Source organism: Oncorhynchus masou, chromosome 31 (genome assembly GCF_036934945.1).
Source record: "Oncorhynchus masou masou isolate Uvic2021 chromosome 31, UVic_Omas_1.1, whole genome shotgun sequence".
NCBI lineage: Eukaryota > Metazoa > Chordata > Actinopteri > Salmoniformes > Salmonidae > Oncorhynchus > Oncorhynchus masou.
The window spans coordinates 29,362,798-29,378,653 of record NC_088242.1 but is presented as its reverse complement, the minus strand read 5'-3'; the positions used below and the strand labels follow the sequence as shown (position 1 = coordinate 29,378,653).

The 15,856-nt window shown below is 40.7% G+C and overlaps 2 protein-coding genes across 2 annotated transcripts; one reads left to right on the top strand and one right to left on the bottom strand.

Annotated features, from left to right (window-relative positions):
- Positions 1 to 49: 49 nt before the first annotated feature.
- si:ch211-250n8.1 (uncharacterized) lies at positions 50 to 15,713 on the bottom strand. The gene is made up of 16 exons (XM_064950660.1): positions 15,607 to 15,713; positions 13,711 to 13,818; positions 13,544 to 13,619; positions 13,135 to 13,291; positions 12,928 to 12,973; positions 12,405 to 12,463; positions 12,180 to 12,215; positions 12,011 to 12,063; positions 11,688 to 11,820; positions 5,477 to 5,694; positions 4,739 to 4,784; positions 4,514 to 4,579; positions 4,374 to 4,433; positions 4,171 to 4,256; positions 3,622 to 3,716; positions 50 to 3,480 (listed from the first exon to the last, which is right to left on the bottom strand). The coding sequence occupies exons 1-16, from the start codon at positions 15,641 to 15,643 to the stop codon at positions 3,446 to 3,448; spliced, it is 1,311 nt and encodes a 436-aa protein (XP_064806732.1). The 5' UTR covers positions 15,644 to 15,713; the 3' UTR covers positions 50 to 3,445.
- On the top strand, positions 1,062 to 3,288 carry LOC135523768 (histone H3.3A). The gene is made up of 4 exons (XM_064950661.1): positions 1,062 to 1,166; positions 1,972 to 2,103; positions 2,244 to 2,397; positions 2,526 to 3,288. Exons 2-4 carry the CDS (start codon positions 1,976 to 1,978, stop codon positions 2,652 to 2,654), a joined length of 411 nt encoding a protein of 136 aa, XP_064806733.1. The 5' UTR covers positions 1,062 to 1,166; positions 1,972 to 1,975; the 3' UTR covers positions 2,655 to 3,288.
- Positions 15,714 to 15,856: the final 143 nt, after the last annotated feature.

Below are 15,856 nucleotides of genomic sequence, written 5' to 3'. Positions count from 1 at the left end.
GTCTGTCCCCTTTGCCTTTAAACTGCAGTCAGTGAAAGACATAGAAATATAATTTTAACATAAAACAATTATCTTTATTAGATGGAGCATACATAAAGTTGTACTTGACGTTTGAGTCACACATATGAAATGTGTTATGTGCAAACCAAAGCACTTCCTTCAAACCCTGTGCAAATAATAAATAACAATATTACACGGTTTCCCACGTGTGTGGTCATTCATTGACTATTAGTTACAAAACATGCTCAACTTTTATTTAACTTTCAAAACAGAATGTTGCTATTACCACTTCCAAGATACCACAGTCGACTGCAGTTACTACACTTTTCCTGCAGTTTCAAAACTAATATTTTTTTACAATGGAACTATGTACAATTATGTGATATTTAATATTTTCCTGGTCATTCACGAGCAATATGGTGATAAGAGTTATAGCTATCTCACGATAACTCTAGGGGGCATTCTGCCTTCTCCCTGGCGTTCTCAGTCATTAGCTTCCGCACAGGACTGCCTCATGTGAACTACAGTCCCGACGCTGTGTTTTAGCGTCTGGAAACGTCAATAATCATTGCTTGTGATACGGCCTTTGAAACGTATGGCCCTTATTACAGGGCCGGCTCCAGCCTTTTGGGGGGCTTAAGCAAGATTTGGTTCCTGCAATTCTACACATTTTTCCATTGGGATCTTAACAAAACTCCCGACTAAAGTCTTTGTTTAATGACTCTTATGTGTCATTTAATGGAACTGAGAGACATGATCAGGAGCTATAGTGATGTCCTTCAAATTGCACAGCATTGTTAGAACATTTGGAGACATGTTATGAATCCCATTTTGTTAAAAAAAAGAAAATTGAAATGGCAATATTTTCAACCAAAGTAGTTTCCTATAATGTCCCGGCTGCTGATTGGCTACAGAGGATAGACAACAACCAATGGGAGGGTGACTTTGTTAACCAATGAGAGAGACGTTTTGATGGAGTTTAAACCAATGGTCTCACGAGTTTCTAGTTCTCAACCAACCGGATTTATAAATGGTTAGTTGACGTCATGGGGAAATATAACGTTTGACTCACTTCCCCAGTTATCGTTATTCGTGGTGTGTGTCTGGAAGAAACGGAGTCACTTTAATTACGTTCAGTTTTGGAATAATACAGCAGTTACCAATCGGTAAGTAACTTTTGCGATTTGGGTAGTTTTCGTTCTACCAATCACACATATTTGAAGTTGTCGGTTGACTGTCTTCAATATGGCACAATAGAATCTGAGATGGCTGGAGGCTAAGCATACTTGGTTGGCTACTGTACTGTAGGTAAATTACGTTTAATTAATTGGTTTATTGCATTTTCTCGAATGTGATTTTCGATTCAAGCAGGCGCGTGAGTTTTAATGAACGTTAGCTAACAACATGCCATATAGCAACGTTAACGTTAGCCATGGTGCTAATGCGCTTGGTTGGTTAATGGTCGATCAGTGTTTATAGCTTTACGTTTTTAACCTTCTCTTTTCTACACTAAGTGTCAATTTTGCTGGCGTCATACCCACAATTCCTCGTTAAATTGATAGCAAAACGTTCTTGTTTTACACCTAGCTATAGCGTTTGCCCGCTCAAACGTATGCAATGCAAAAATACGAAATGTTGGAGGCAAGTTAAGGCGGGGAGGTTTGTTCATAATCAAGCGCGCTGCTGGGACCAAGACTCTTCTCCGAGCGGTACCAAGGGGCGGGGGAGAACTCAAACGATTGTTACAATGTTGCTCAATTGTCGCAAGTTTAGCAACAATCGTCACTACCTACGAACAATTTTAAGCGATTTCGGCTGCAACATTTGAGCTGTTTGTTTGAGGCAACTGAACTTGCAGCATATAGCCCAAGGTCTTAGACGTTGTGCCTCGTTTTGAAAAGCTATTTCAAATCCGTATTGCCCTCTTCAAATCCCAGACGGACCGTAATCGCCTTTATTTAAATTTTCTAGTAAAATGGCTCGTACCAAGCAGACCGCCCGCAAATCCACCGGGGGAAAGGCGCCAAGGAAGCAGCTCGCTACAAAGGCAGCCAGGAAAAGCGCGCCATCCACCGGAGGAGTAAAGAAACCCCATCGTTACAGGTACTGGGAGCAGTTCAACCGGTTTTCCAACATTTTGTTTTCTTTGTCTAGATTTAACCTGCAGATGTGTCAGTAACAGTTCTAGTTTCACACATTTTAGGATTAATATCCAATCTAACACAACTGTTTTTATTTCCCAGGCCAGGAACCGTGGCTCTGCGTGAGATCCGTCGTTACCAGAAGTCAACTGAGCTGCTGATCCGCAAGCTGCCCTTCCAGCGCCTGGTGAGAGAAATCGCCCAGGACTTCAAGACTGACCTGCGTTTCCAGAGTGCTGCCATTGGAGCTCTTCAGGTAAGATGCATGTGGACTGCTGCTATCACACTAATAGTATGAGGGCTATTGGACAGGGCACACTGGAACAATAACAATTTTTATTATTCCAATATTTTGTGATTTCCAACTTTTCTTCTCAACAACAGGAGGCTAGCGAAGCATACCTGGTGGGTCTGTTCGAGGACACCAACCTGTGTGCCATCCACGCGAAGCGTGTCACCATCATGCCCAAAGACATCCAGCTGGCCCGGAGGATAAGGGGAGAGCGGGCTTAAATGGCATTCAACTGCCTGCTCCAGACATAATCCTATTTATCTTAACAATTTCATATGTTTTATTTTTATTTCCTGTTTTGTCATGTATTTTAGAATGATAAGAGATCAGTCATTCCACAAACCTCAATTCAGATCTGGCCAATGTGAGGACAGCGGAATGTAGGAATATCTGCTTCAATTGCAAATGAGGCTTGTTTTTACATTGAGTAGAGGATAGTGTATTACATGACTGTTCAGTCAAATGTTAACTGTCTCATTTTGGATCCTGGTGGATAGTATAGGCTCCAGATGAGGTTGGAGCTCTTGCTTGTGGTTCGGGGGGGGGGGGGGGGTTCAAGATGTCTGAATTCTTCTCAGCTGCCAGGGGAAGGAATGGTCTGGGTCCTTCATCAATTTCCACCCTTTGTCTGTCAGCATGTCTTGCACAACACCTCACTACTACACAGTGGCGTCGGGATTTACCTCTTGACACTGTCTGGGGAGGCCAGGAGTGCGACAAAGCCCCCCTGTATATTCTCAACTGCTTTTTACATGTTATTTTCCCAACATTCAACACCTTGGCAGCTACATTTAATACTATTTATGGAAGCGTTGTCGCATTGTAGTCTTTCTATTAAATGTCTTTATGAATAAATGCTCATGTGTTTGGTTCTTGTTCTGAGGATAATGTCTCTAGCCACTAGGGGCTTTTACATTTGGTGTTCACACTTGAGTTTTTCAAAGCACGTGTTTATTCAATTACCACAACATTTTGATGTTTGGCACATATCCAGTTGTCAAGGGATTTCTTTTCATACGAACCACTCCGTGTGCTTGAAACCAATAGCTGTGGAATTGGGGGGAAAAAATCTGATTTTGAAATGTGACTGGAATGGGCTTTGAATTGAAAGACTATTTCAAATGTTTATGGTCTTGATGGCATCCCACAACAGGAACTGCTCATACCAGAGATTTTAGTTATACTCACCGATTCGGTTGACGATCTCCTCACATTCTTTGACCGCACTGGCTCTAAGCACCACACAGCAGAATCCTGTTGACTGAGGAGTTTCTAGGGATTCTCTGAAAATAGAGCCAATTACACATTCTGACATCTGCTTTCAGGCAAAGGTGTTGTAGCAGCTCAAGATGCTTCATTGCTGCTGTTAATGTTTTTCTCCAGAGGCGCGTTTTAGAAATTCAATGAGGTTGCCCCTAGATGCTGATCTAAGAACTGTTATTTCCCCTCCTGAATGTTATTGTTAGGATGGGGATAGTGTAAACTGATCCTAAATCTGGTTACGGGCATTTTATAGATGGGGAGGTGTGAGCGACAGGAAAATAGGATGCTGCTACTCTTCCTGTCCAGTTATTTGGTCTACTGTACAATGAATAACTCGTGTGTGCTTTTGCACAAACTGTTAAAATGTCTTAAGGTTGTAACGTTTGTAAATATTGGAATATCTGCAATGGTGAGAAGGCCTGGGACTATTCTCTGATATATATAATGGCTGATTATAAATAAACTAATACTCACACTACGCAGAAGGCAAAGATGGTATAGTCTGGCTGGCCAAACCGCCCTACACATGAGATCTCTGGATAATGATGCTGGAACAACTCCTAAACAACACACGAGGGGGAAAATTGTGAGAATTTCAACCAACAACCCTACATAATAATTTTGATCTGCTGGACAACACCTGTTTTGCCAACGTGTGATATGTTCCAGTTACTCACTGTCATATTGGATTTCTCAGTGCAGATCAAGTGGGTTTCCTTAAGGTCTAAAAGTACTTCCTGTTGGGAAAGTGAGAGGATATGTTAGTAGTCAGATTACAACAAACTAGTCAGGTCAGCATGTCTCTATTTGTCAGTACCATGCTGGGCTGGTTTTGCTGTATGACCAGGGGGATTCCATTTTGAAGCACCTCCTTGCCTCCATACTGTCAAGAAAATAGATAAAACAAACAGTCACACACAATAACCACAAGTACACAACAAACCACAATTGATGTGCAAATAGTACAAAATAAAAATCTTCTCAAACAGCGAAGCACTAAGACAATACACATGTAATTATAATGTTCAAATAACATATATACCATTCCAATGTTTGTCTTTCCCAAGAACTGCACAATGTACACAATTCTGCAGGGGGAGAAGGGTTTAGTGCCTCAGATTAGGTAAACATGCCTGTGTACTATTTTAATATAAGAGATTAGAGAAACCGATTTCAGTGTGAAACTACAAATAGCCCTACAACCTGAACACTGTAGATCTGAATTGATAGGATCGGTATAAGCTATATGATAGTACCCAATAATGTATATTTTCATTAGATGACTAACGGCCACTGCTCACGACACCGCACCTCCATCTTGGAACTCCCCCACTGTTGCAAAAAATATTTTGGAAGCTATAGAAATGCATTTATTGTCTATGTTTGTTTTCGTTACATTTATTATATTACAAATTAATGCACATTTTATTAATTATATTATGTGAGCTAAAAATAAAAACATAAAATACTTTTTTCCTTAAAGAAACATTTGCAGAAAGTACTAATGTTACTGTCCCCACAAAAAATACTAAATACATGTAATTTTGTCCTTGAAACATTTCCTTGAAATTCTGTAGAATTCCATTCATTCCTATGGAGGACTGCTTCTTCTGGGGAGTGCCAATATTGCCGACCGGTGGCTTCAAAGCCTCTCATTGTCCAATACATAGCAATCCAGGGTTTATATACATCATTGGTAATAACACCAAATTGCTTTCTTATTAGCAGGCTGCAAAATAATAACAGATGCATTACCGCAACAACAATCGCTCAGACTTGCCTTCCCTCTTTGAGGCACTGAGAGGGATTGGGCCTCTGGCCCTGATTGGTGGGTTCTTGGGAGGAAGGTGAGGAGCCTAGCTGCAGGGCGGGGTTCTCTTCTCTGAGAGCTCTTAGGAGTTTGATGATGGGGCGATATACACCCCCGTCCTGCACACACCACCGTAACACACGCAGGGACAGGGGACGCCCCTTAAGCCCGGAGAGGACCACACCTGCCTGAGAACACAAACACATAAAAGCACAATGTCTCAATTAAATATTCAAAGAGAAAAACGCCTTGTACTACATATTAAAAAAATATATTGTTTGATTAAGGTGTGGCTGTATACAGCACCAATCATAAGATTGGTCACACCTAGTCATTCAAGGGTTTTTCTTTATTTGTACTATTTTCTATCTTGTAGAATAATAGTAAAGACATTAAAACTATGAATAACACGTGGAATCATGTAGTAACCAAAAAAGTGTTAAACAAATCAAAATATATTTTCTATTTGAGATTCTTTAAAATAACCACCCTTTGCGTTGATTACAGCTTTGCACACTCTTGGCATTCTCTCAACCAGCTTCATGAGGTAGTCACATGGAATGCATTTCAATTAACAGGTGTGACTTGTTAAAAGATTATTTGTAGAATAGATTTCCTTCTTAATGCGTTTGAGCCAATCAATTGTGTTGTGAGAAGGTAGGGTGGTATACAGAAGATAGCCCTATTTGGTAAAAGACCAAGTCTATATTATGGCAAGAACAACTCAAAAAGCAAAAATAAACGACGGTCTATCATTACTTTCAGACATGAAGGTCAGTCAATCCGGAAAATGTCAAGAACTTTGAAAGTTCTTCAAGTGCAGTCGCAAAAACCATCAAGCGCTATGATGAAACTGGCTCTCATGAGGACCGTCACAGGAAAGGAAGACCCAGAGTAACCTCTGTTGCAGAGGATAAGTTCATTAGAGTTACCAGCTTCAGAAAATGCAGCCCAAATAAATGCTTCACAGAGTTCAAGTAACAGACACATCTCAACATCAACTGTTCAGAGGAGACTGCGTGAATCAGGCCTTCATGGTCGAATTGCTGCAAAGAAACCACTACTTTTTTGTGAGACGCAGAATAGGTGAACAGATGATCTCTGCATGTGTGGATCCAGCAGTGAAGCATGGAGGGGGTGTGATGGTGTGGGGATACTTTGCTGGTGACACTGTCTGTGATTTATTTAGAATTCAAGGCACACTTAACCAGCATGGCTATCATAGCATTCTGCAGCAATACGCCATCCCATCTGGTTTGTGCTTAGTGGGACTATCTTTTGTTTTTCAACAGGACAATGACCCAAAACACACCTCCAGGCGGTGTAAGGGCTATTTGACCAAGAAGGAGAGTGATGGAGTGCTGCATCAGATGACCTGGCCTCCACAATCACCCGACCTCAACCCAATTGAGATGATTTGGGATGAGTTGAACCGCAAAGTGAAGGAAAAGCAGCCAACAAGTGCTGAGCATTTGTGGGAACTCCTTCAAGACTGTTGGAAAAGCATTCCAGGTGGAGCTGGTTGAGAGAATGCCAAGAGTGTTCAAAGTTGTCATCAAAGCAAAGGCCGGCTAATTTGAAGAATCCCAAATAAAAAAATACATTTTAATTTGTTTAACACTTGTGGTTACTATATGATTCCATATATGTTATTTCACAGTTTTGATGTCTTCACGAAAAAGTTAAAAAAAAGAAAAATTAGTAGGTGTGTCCAAACTTTTGACTAGTACAGTATATATACAGTGCCTTGCGAAAGTATTCGGCCCCCTTGAACTTTGCGACCTTTTGCCACATTTCAGGCTTCAAACATAAAGATATAAAACTGTATTTTTTTGTGAAGAATCAACAACAAGTGGGACACAATCATGAAGTGGAACGACATTCATTGGATATTTCAAACTTTTTTAACAAATCAAAAACTGAAAAATTGGACGTGCAAAATTATTCAGCCCCCTTAAGTTAATACTTTGTAGCTCCACCTTTTGCTGCGATTACAGCTGTAAGTCGCTTGGGGTATGTCTCTATCAGTTTTGCACATCGAGAGACTGACATTTTTTCCAATTCCTCCTTGCAAAACAGCTCGAGCTCAGTGAGGTTGGATGGAGAGCATTTGTGAACAGCAGTTTTCAGTTCTTTCCACAGATTCTCGATTCAGGTCTGGACTTTGACTTGGCCATTCTAACACCTGGATATGTTTATTTGTGAACCATTCCATTGTAGATTTTGCTTTATGTTTTGGATCATTGTCTTGTTGGGAGACAAATCTCCGTCCCAGTCTCAGGTCTTTTGCAGACTCCATCAGGTTTTCTTCCAGAATGGTCCTGTATTTGGCTCCATCCATCTTCCCATCAATTTTAACCATCTTCCCTGTCCCTGCTGAAGAAAATCAGGCCCAAACCATGATGCTGCCACCACCATGTTTGACAGTGGGTATGGTGCGTTCAGGGTGATGAGCTGTGTTGCTTTTACGCCAAACATAACGTTTTGCATTGTTGCCAAAAAGTTCAATTTTGGTTTCATCTGACCAGAGCACCTTCTTCCACATGTTTGGTGTGTCTCCCAGGTGGCTTGTGGCAAACTTTAAACAACACTTTTTATGGATATCTTTAAGAAATGTCTTTCTTCTTGCCACTCTTCCATAAAGGCCAGATTTGTGCAATTTACAACTGATTGTTGTCCTATGGACAGAGTCTCCCACCTCAGCTGTAGATCTCTGCAGTTCATCCAGAGTGATCATGGGCCTCTTGGCTGCATCTCTGATCAGTCTTCTCCTTGTATGAGCTGAAAGTTTAGAGGGACGGCCAGGTCTTGGTAGATTTGCAGTGGTCTGATACTCCTTCCATTTCAATATTATCGCTTGCACAGTGCTCCTCGGGATGTTTAAAGCTTGGGAAATCTTTTTGTATCCAAATCCGGCTTTAAACTTCTTCACAACAGTATCTCGGACCTGCCTGGTGTGTTCCTTGTTCTTCATGATGCTCTCTGCGCTTTTAACGGACCTCTGAGACTATCACAGTGCAGGTGCATTTATACGGAGACTTGATTACACACAGGTGGATTGTATTTATCATCATTAGTCATTTAGATCAACATTGGATCATTCAGAGATCCTCACTGAACTTCTGGAGAGAGTTTGCTGCACTGAAAGTAAAGGGGCTGAATAATTTTGCACACAATGTTTGAAGCCTGAAATGTGGCAAAAGGTTGCAAAGTTCAAGGGGGCCGAATACTTTCGCAAGGCACTGTATATACAGTTGCAGTCGGAAGTTTACATACACTTAGGTCGGAGTCATTAAAACTTGTTTTTCAACCACCCCACAAATTTCTTGTAAAGAAACTATAGTTTTGGCAAGTCGGTTAGGACATCTACTTTGTGCATGACACAAGTAATTTTTCCAACAATTGTTTACAGACAGATTATTTCACATAATTCACTGTACCACAATTCCAGTGGGTCAGAAGTTTGCATACACTAAGTTGACTGTGCCTTTAAACAGCTTGGAAAATTCCAGAAAATGATGTCATGACTTTAGAAGCTTCTGATAGGCCAATTGACATAATTTGAGTCAATTGGAGGTGTTCCTGTGTATGTATTTCAAGGCCTACCTTCAAACTCAGTGCCTCTTTGCTTGACATCATGGGAAAATCAAAAGAAATCAGCCAAGACCTCAGAAAACAATTGTAGACCTTCACAAGCCTGGTCAATCCTTGGGAGCAATTTCCAAACGCCTGAAGATACCACGTTCATATGTACAAACAATAGTACGCAAGTATAAACACCATGGGACCACGCAGCCGTCATACCGCTCAGGAAGGAGATGCGTTCTGTCTCCTAGAGATAAACGTACTTTGGTGCGAAAAGTGCAAATCAATCCCAGAACAACAGCAATGGACCTTGTGAAGATGCTGGAGGAAACAGGTACAAAAGTAATTCTATCCACAGTTTTAATGAGTCCTATATCGACATAACCTGAAAGGCCACTCAGCAAGGAAGAAGCCACTGCTCCAAAACGCCATAAAAAAGCCAGATTACGGTTTGCAACTGCACATGGGGACAAAGATCATACTTTTTGGAGAAATGTCCTCTGGTCTGATGAACCAAAAATAGAACTGTTTGGCCATATTGACCATCGTTATGTTTGGAGGAATAAGGGGGAGGCTTGCAAGCCGAAGAACACCATCCAAACCGTGAATCACGGGGGTGGCAGCATCATGTTGTGGGGGTGCTTTGCTGCAGGAGTGACTGGTGCACTTCACAAAATAGATGACATCACGAGGAAGGAAAATTATGTGGATATATTGAAGTAACATCTCAAGTCATCAGTCAGGAAGTTAAAGCTTGGTTTCAAATGGGTCTTCCAAATGGAGAATGACCCCAAGCATACTTGCAAAGTTGTGGCAAAATGGCTTAAGTACAACAAAGTCAAGGTATTGGATTGGCCACAAAGCCCTGACCTCAATCATATAGCAAATTTGTGGGCAGAACTGAAAAAGCGTGTGTGAGCAATGAGGCCTTACAAACCTGACTCAGTTTACAACGGGCCAAAATTCACCCAACGTATTGTGGGAAGCTTGTGGAAGGCTCCCCGAAATGTTTGACCCAAGTTAAACAATTTAAAGGCAATGCTACCAAATACTAATTGAGTGTATGTAAACTTCTGACCCACTGGGAATGTGATGAAAGAAATAAAAGCTGAAATAAATCATCCTCTCTGCTATTATTCTGACATTTCACATTCTTAAAATAAAGTGGTCATCCTAACTGACCTAAAACAGGTTTTGTGTCAGGAATTGTGAATGTAAACTTCCGACTTCAACTGTATATGTATACAGTATGTGATAACCAATGTGATAATGGCTGGGGAAATTTTTGCTTGTTTTTGTTGTTCTCCAAATAGCATTTTAGGGGTTTTAAATTGTATAGAAATGCAGTAAATGAGCTTCAACTTTCTTCAAAGTTCACCTGGACCAGTGGAAGCAAAATAGCCCCATATACTGTACTGTAGTGCCTTCAAAGAGTATTCACACATTTTGTTGTGTTACAAGGTGGGATTTAAATGGATTTAATTGTAATTTGTTGTCATCAATTCACACAAAATACTCTGTAATGTCAAAGAAGAAAAATTCTAACATTTGTTATAAAAAAAATGTATTTCTGGGTAAGTCTCTAAGAGCTTTGCACACCTGGATTGTACAATATTTGCACACTGATATTTTTAAATTCTTCAAGCTCTGTCAAGTTGGTTGATGGTTATTGCTATACAGCCATTTTCAAGTCTTGCCATAGATTTTCAAGCTGATTTAAGTCAAAACTGTAACTAAGCCACTCAGGAACATTCAATGTTGTCTTGGTAAGCAACTCCAGTGTATATTTGGCCTTGTATTTTAGGTTATTGTCCCGCTGAAAGGTTTTTCTCTAGGATTTTGCCTGTGCTTAGCATTATTCTGTTTCTTTTTATTAAAAAAAATCCCTAGTCCTTGCCGATGAAAAGCATACCCATAACATGATGCAGCCACCACCATGCTTGAAAATATGAATAGTAGTACTCAGTGATGTGATGTGTGGATTTGCCCCAAACATAACGTTTTGTATTCAGGACATAAAGGTAATTTCTTTGCCACATTTTTCTGCAGTTTTACTTTAGTGCCTTATTGCAAACAGGATGCATGTTTTGGAATATTTTTATGGAATATTTGTGTTCTGTACAGGCTTTCTTCTTTTCATTCTGTCATTTAGATTAGTATTGTGGAGTAACTACAATGTTGTTGATCCATCATCAGTTTCCTCACAGCAATTAAACTCTAAATGTTTTAAAGTCACCATTGGCCTCATGGTGAAATCCCTGAGCGGTTTCTTTACCCTCCGGCAACTGAGTTAGGAAGGATGCCCGTATCTTTGTAGTGACTGTGTATTGATACACCATCCAAAGTGTAATTAATAATTTTGCCATGCACAAAGGGATATTCAATATCTTTTTGATTTAATTTTTTAACCATATACCAATTTGTGCCCTTCTTTGCGCTGGTCTCTGTGGTTGAATCTGTGTTTGAAATGCACTGCTTGACTAATTATTTTGTATACCTTGTCGGATGATTTTGCATGGTCCTGAGGAGCAGCTGACTAAAAAGCAGGTGTGTTAGATTAGGGCTGGAGCCATTTTCTTTGTAAAGGTCTCCTTACCTGTCCATTGCAGGCATTCCGTAAGGAGACTCCGTTGATCTCATCAATGATGTCACCTGGATGTACACACTGGTCCACCTGAGCCTGGCTACCTGGCAACAGTTTCAGGACAAAGACACGGCCACTGAGATACCTGGGGGAAGAGAGAGAGAGAGAGAGGGGGGGAAGAGAGAGAGAGAGAGGTGGGAGAGAGAGAGAGAGAGAGAGGTGGGAGAGAGAGAGAGGTGAGAGAGAGAGAGAGAGAGAGAGAGAGAGAGAGAGAGGTGAGAGAGAGAGAGAGGTGACTGTGTATTATGAGGAAGGATACAAGCACTGCCACTTACCTGAGCACCATCCCTAGCTCACGACAGGGTACTGCCTCATACATATCACACACCTGGAAAACACAGACATAGTCCTCACTTCAATAGGCAAAATATACACCGACTAACTATGAGGCAGGGAAGTCATACATAGATCTGAGATTGTACAGGGCTCATTTCAATATCTTACCGGTAGAAGCCAGCTCTCATCCAGAAAACTGCAGTTCTTAAGTGAAAAGGCAGACATTTTGCTGATGTGAGCAGTGACATTCTATGTTTTGAGAACTCTTTGTATTTGCAACATTTTGTTTTAGGCCAATAGTCTAAGCAGAGACTTGCCTTGTGCTTTCTGACACTGTGCATCAACCACATCATAGTCAGGCAAACAGGAGAGGGTGAAGGAAACATTTTGTACCTCCATGTCCAGTTTGAATTCCATTTCTGAGAGGACCATGAGCAGGGACATGAAAGGCTCTGAGAGAGGAAGGATATTTGACTCAGTCATCATGAGTGTTGTTGGACACTTCACAAGTTGAACTTTAATAATGGAACACTGGTCACTTTAATCATGTTTACACACTGCTTTAATCAACTCATATGTACAGTATATACTGTATTCTATTCTACTGTAGTCTTACTTTAGTCAATGTCACTCCAACATTGCTCGCCCTAATATTTATATATTTCTTTATTCCATTGTTTTAATTTTAGATTGTATGAATTGTTGTGAATTGTTAGATACTCCTGCACTGTTGGAGCTAGGAACACAAGCATTTCTCTACACCCGCAATAACATCTGCTAACCATGTGTATGTGACCAATGGAATGAGATTTTATTTGATCTGCTGTGATGAAAATGATTTCCTGATATTAAGGCCAATGCCAACACCAAACATTCAGTGAAAACAAAACAATCAGGAAGAGAAGAAAAGCCTCACCCACAAATTCCTCATTCCTAAGAAGTGAAATAGCTGGGTTGTACCACTGGAAAATAGAAACCAGTAAAACAAGTCAATGATATGATATCCTATTCAAACATAACTGGAATATAGCTTAATTACTGAACATCAAAGAAATGTCAATTGTAATGTTACAGCAATGTAACAACAAGGTATTAGAGCCAATATGAGTGAGAGATAACAGACCTCTAGTACTTTGGGTGTGTGTAACAGGTGTTTGATGACTCCTTCTAGAACCCTCCGTCTGAGGGCTAGCCTAAGGAGGTAGCGTCCTCGTCCCTGAGCTGACAACAGCTTCCTGCAGGCTAAGGTCTGTTCAACCGCAAGTGACACAGCACTCAGTCTAGAATACACGCACAGGAACACACACACACACACACACACACAGACACAGACACACACACACACACACACACACACACACACACACACACACACACACACACACACACACACACACACACACACACACACACACATACACACACACACACACACACACCAGTGAGGGAGCCAAGACAACAACAGGGGGGTTAGTAGTCACTGTATGTTATTTTCTAGAACACAATCTCTAAATGTGCTGTAGGTAGCTTACCTGCCGCAGTTGTCGTGTTGGAGGAGTTGCTCGAAACATTGCCAGTAGTCCCTGTGTACTAGACCAAGGACTGGCTCTGTGTGAGACACACACACTAGTTAGAATGTAGGCCAGCTCTAATGTTCTGTACTCCTGTCTGTCTGGCTTTGCTTTGTTATAATACTCACGTTGAAGGCCCTTCCTGAGGGTGAGCTCCAGTAGTTCACAGCAGGAGGAGAGGTGAGGGTTGACATCTGTCACTGTCCCCTCTTCTGTCTGCAGGTTCAGGATGCATACTGGACGAGATAAAAATAAACACACAATGCAATATATGTGCGCACACATTACATGGGCCACATCGGCTAGATACTGTATGTGCACAGGCGTTGAGGGAACAATGCCTGAATCATAATGGACAGACATAGACACAATAATAGACCATACACAGTCAATTTAGACATTTTAAATCAATACTCCAAGAGTTCATTTTAACACCATCCCAGATAGCATATCACTGTTACAGTTTGAGTGTTAATGCAACACTTTATAATGTAAAAAATGAACACTGCAATAGACTTGGCATTGTTACTCAAATGTAAGACTATGGGGTAATTAACACTCACAGTGTTATTTATGTTCAACACTAGTGTTAATCTAGAGTTAACTCCTACTAGTGTTATGCAAAAGCATTGTTACAGTAAGTGATTTTGGGTGTTGTTTTAACACTATGTGGTGTAACGCCTAATTTGCACATTTCCTATTTTTTGCACATTTTCCTATGAATTATTTTCCTTTAAAGGCCTATGGCTTCCACCAAATGAGGCGAATGTTATCATTAAAATACTGAGATTTGTCAAGATGTACTCAAGAGAAAGAAAAGATTGGTTCATTTCCCCTCTGTGGTTTACCTTTATGACAATACATTACATATATCACAAGCCCTTACTTTGATGGCCCCTAACACAGTGGTGGTAGGAAAATCCTGCTTTACAAATTACAGGTCACATCAGGCCTGCAAGTCACATTATGCTGGCTGGCAAAGTGTAATTCCGTTTTGGAGTTTGTATTCACTTACATTCAGATTGACTACCAGGGTTAGGAACTCTGGTAAAAGAGACGACCTCAACCATTTAACCCGGGAAACAAACAGTTTAGTAACAGTGCAATAAATCAAACTAACTGATTGGATTAGTTTAGAATAATGTACGTTGTGTCATTTTGTGTAGTATAAAGATGAATCAATCAATGTAAAAACACAGGTATTAAAAACAATCCCCACCAAACATCTACCTGCATAGCATACAGGGTAATCAGATAATGATGGGTGTGGATTGGATGGGAATATCTCTGGTTATTGACACCAACACTGGGGTTATTTTAGACCACTAAGTGTTAATTTCACTCTAACAGAGGGAACATTTAACTCCTTAATCAACACTAGAAATCAACACTGTAGTCTTGTGATATATGCACAATACATGGACAAATTATGTCAGACATGTGGGTGGTGTCTTTGCTTTTGCTGTATGGTGATGACTGACAGAGGGCACCTCTTCCACACTTGATGGCCAAGGAAGGACCCAGTTACTTGGCAACCTGGAAACATCCCTGCTTTTGTCTATTTGTGTTTTGCATAGTGTCTGATAGGCTTCACCAGCCCTCGATTGCGTCAGGTGGTTGAGTGATAGAATAAAATAGAGGTGAAAGGTGCAGTGAAACTGCATGAATACATCAAAGATGCAGCTCCAATTGTTAAATCGGAAAGTGATCGTTCAAGATATTTCATACAGATGATGATATGTCGAACATTCAGAGATAACACATGCTTCACAAAATATAGACTATGAGTCAATTTTCTGGTAGAAGAATGTACTTATTCTATAGTTCCTGCTGCGGCACATGAGCGTAAACTGAACAGCCTATGTAGGAGCGTCTGTCTAATGATTGAGCTACACTAGGCTGAGTAAATATCTGCTGATACTCTCGTTCAGCCTATTCCTGTCTGTGTGTCTACAAATTAACAACACATATCCCCCATATGCATGTTTCCATTCACTCGGTGTCCATTTGCAGTATGTTCTTACCTTTGAGGGTCCCGAGCAGCGGGTCTTTCGGAGGCATAATTAATAGTATTAGCGCAGATATAGACGCACTGTACCGCCTGTCATTTAACAACGCGTCATAGCTTGCACACACTTCCGCATGTCTAAAACATACCGAGACACCCTTTCCCTTCGGCTGTTACAGATAGGGAAATGTAAACATGATATCAATGTCCAAATAGACTACATGAATCACATTTTGGGAGGTTGGACTGAAAATATCAGTGACAGC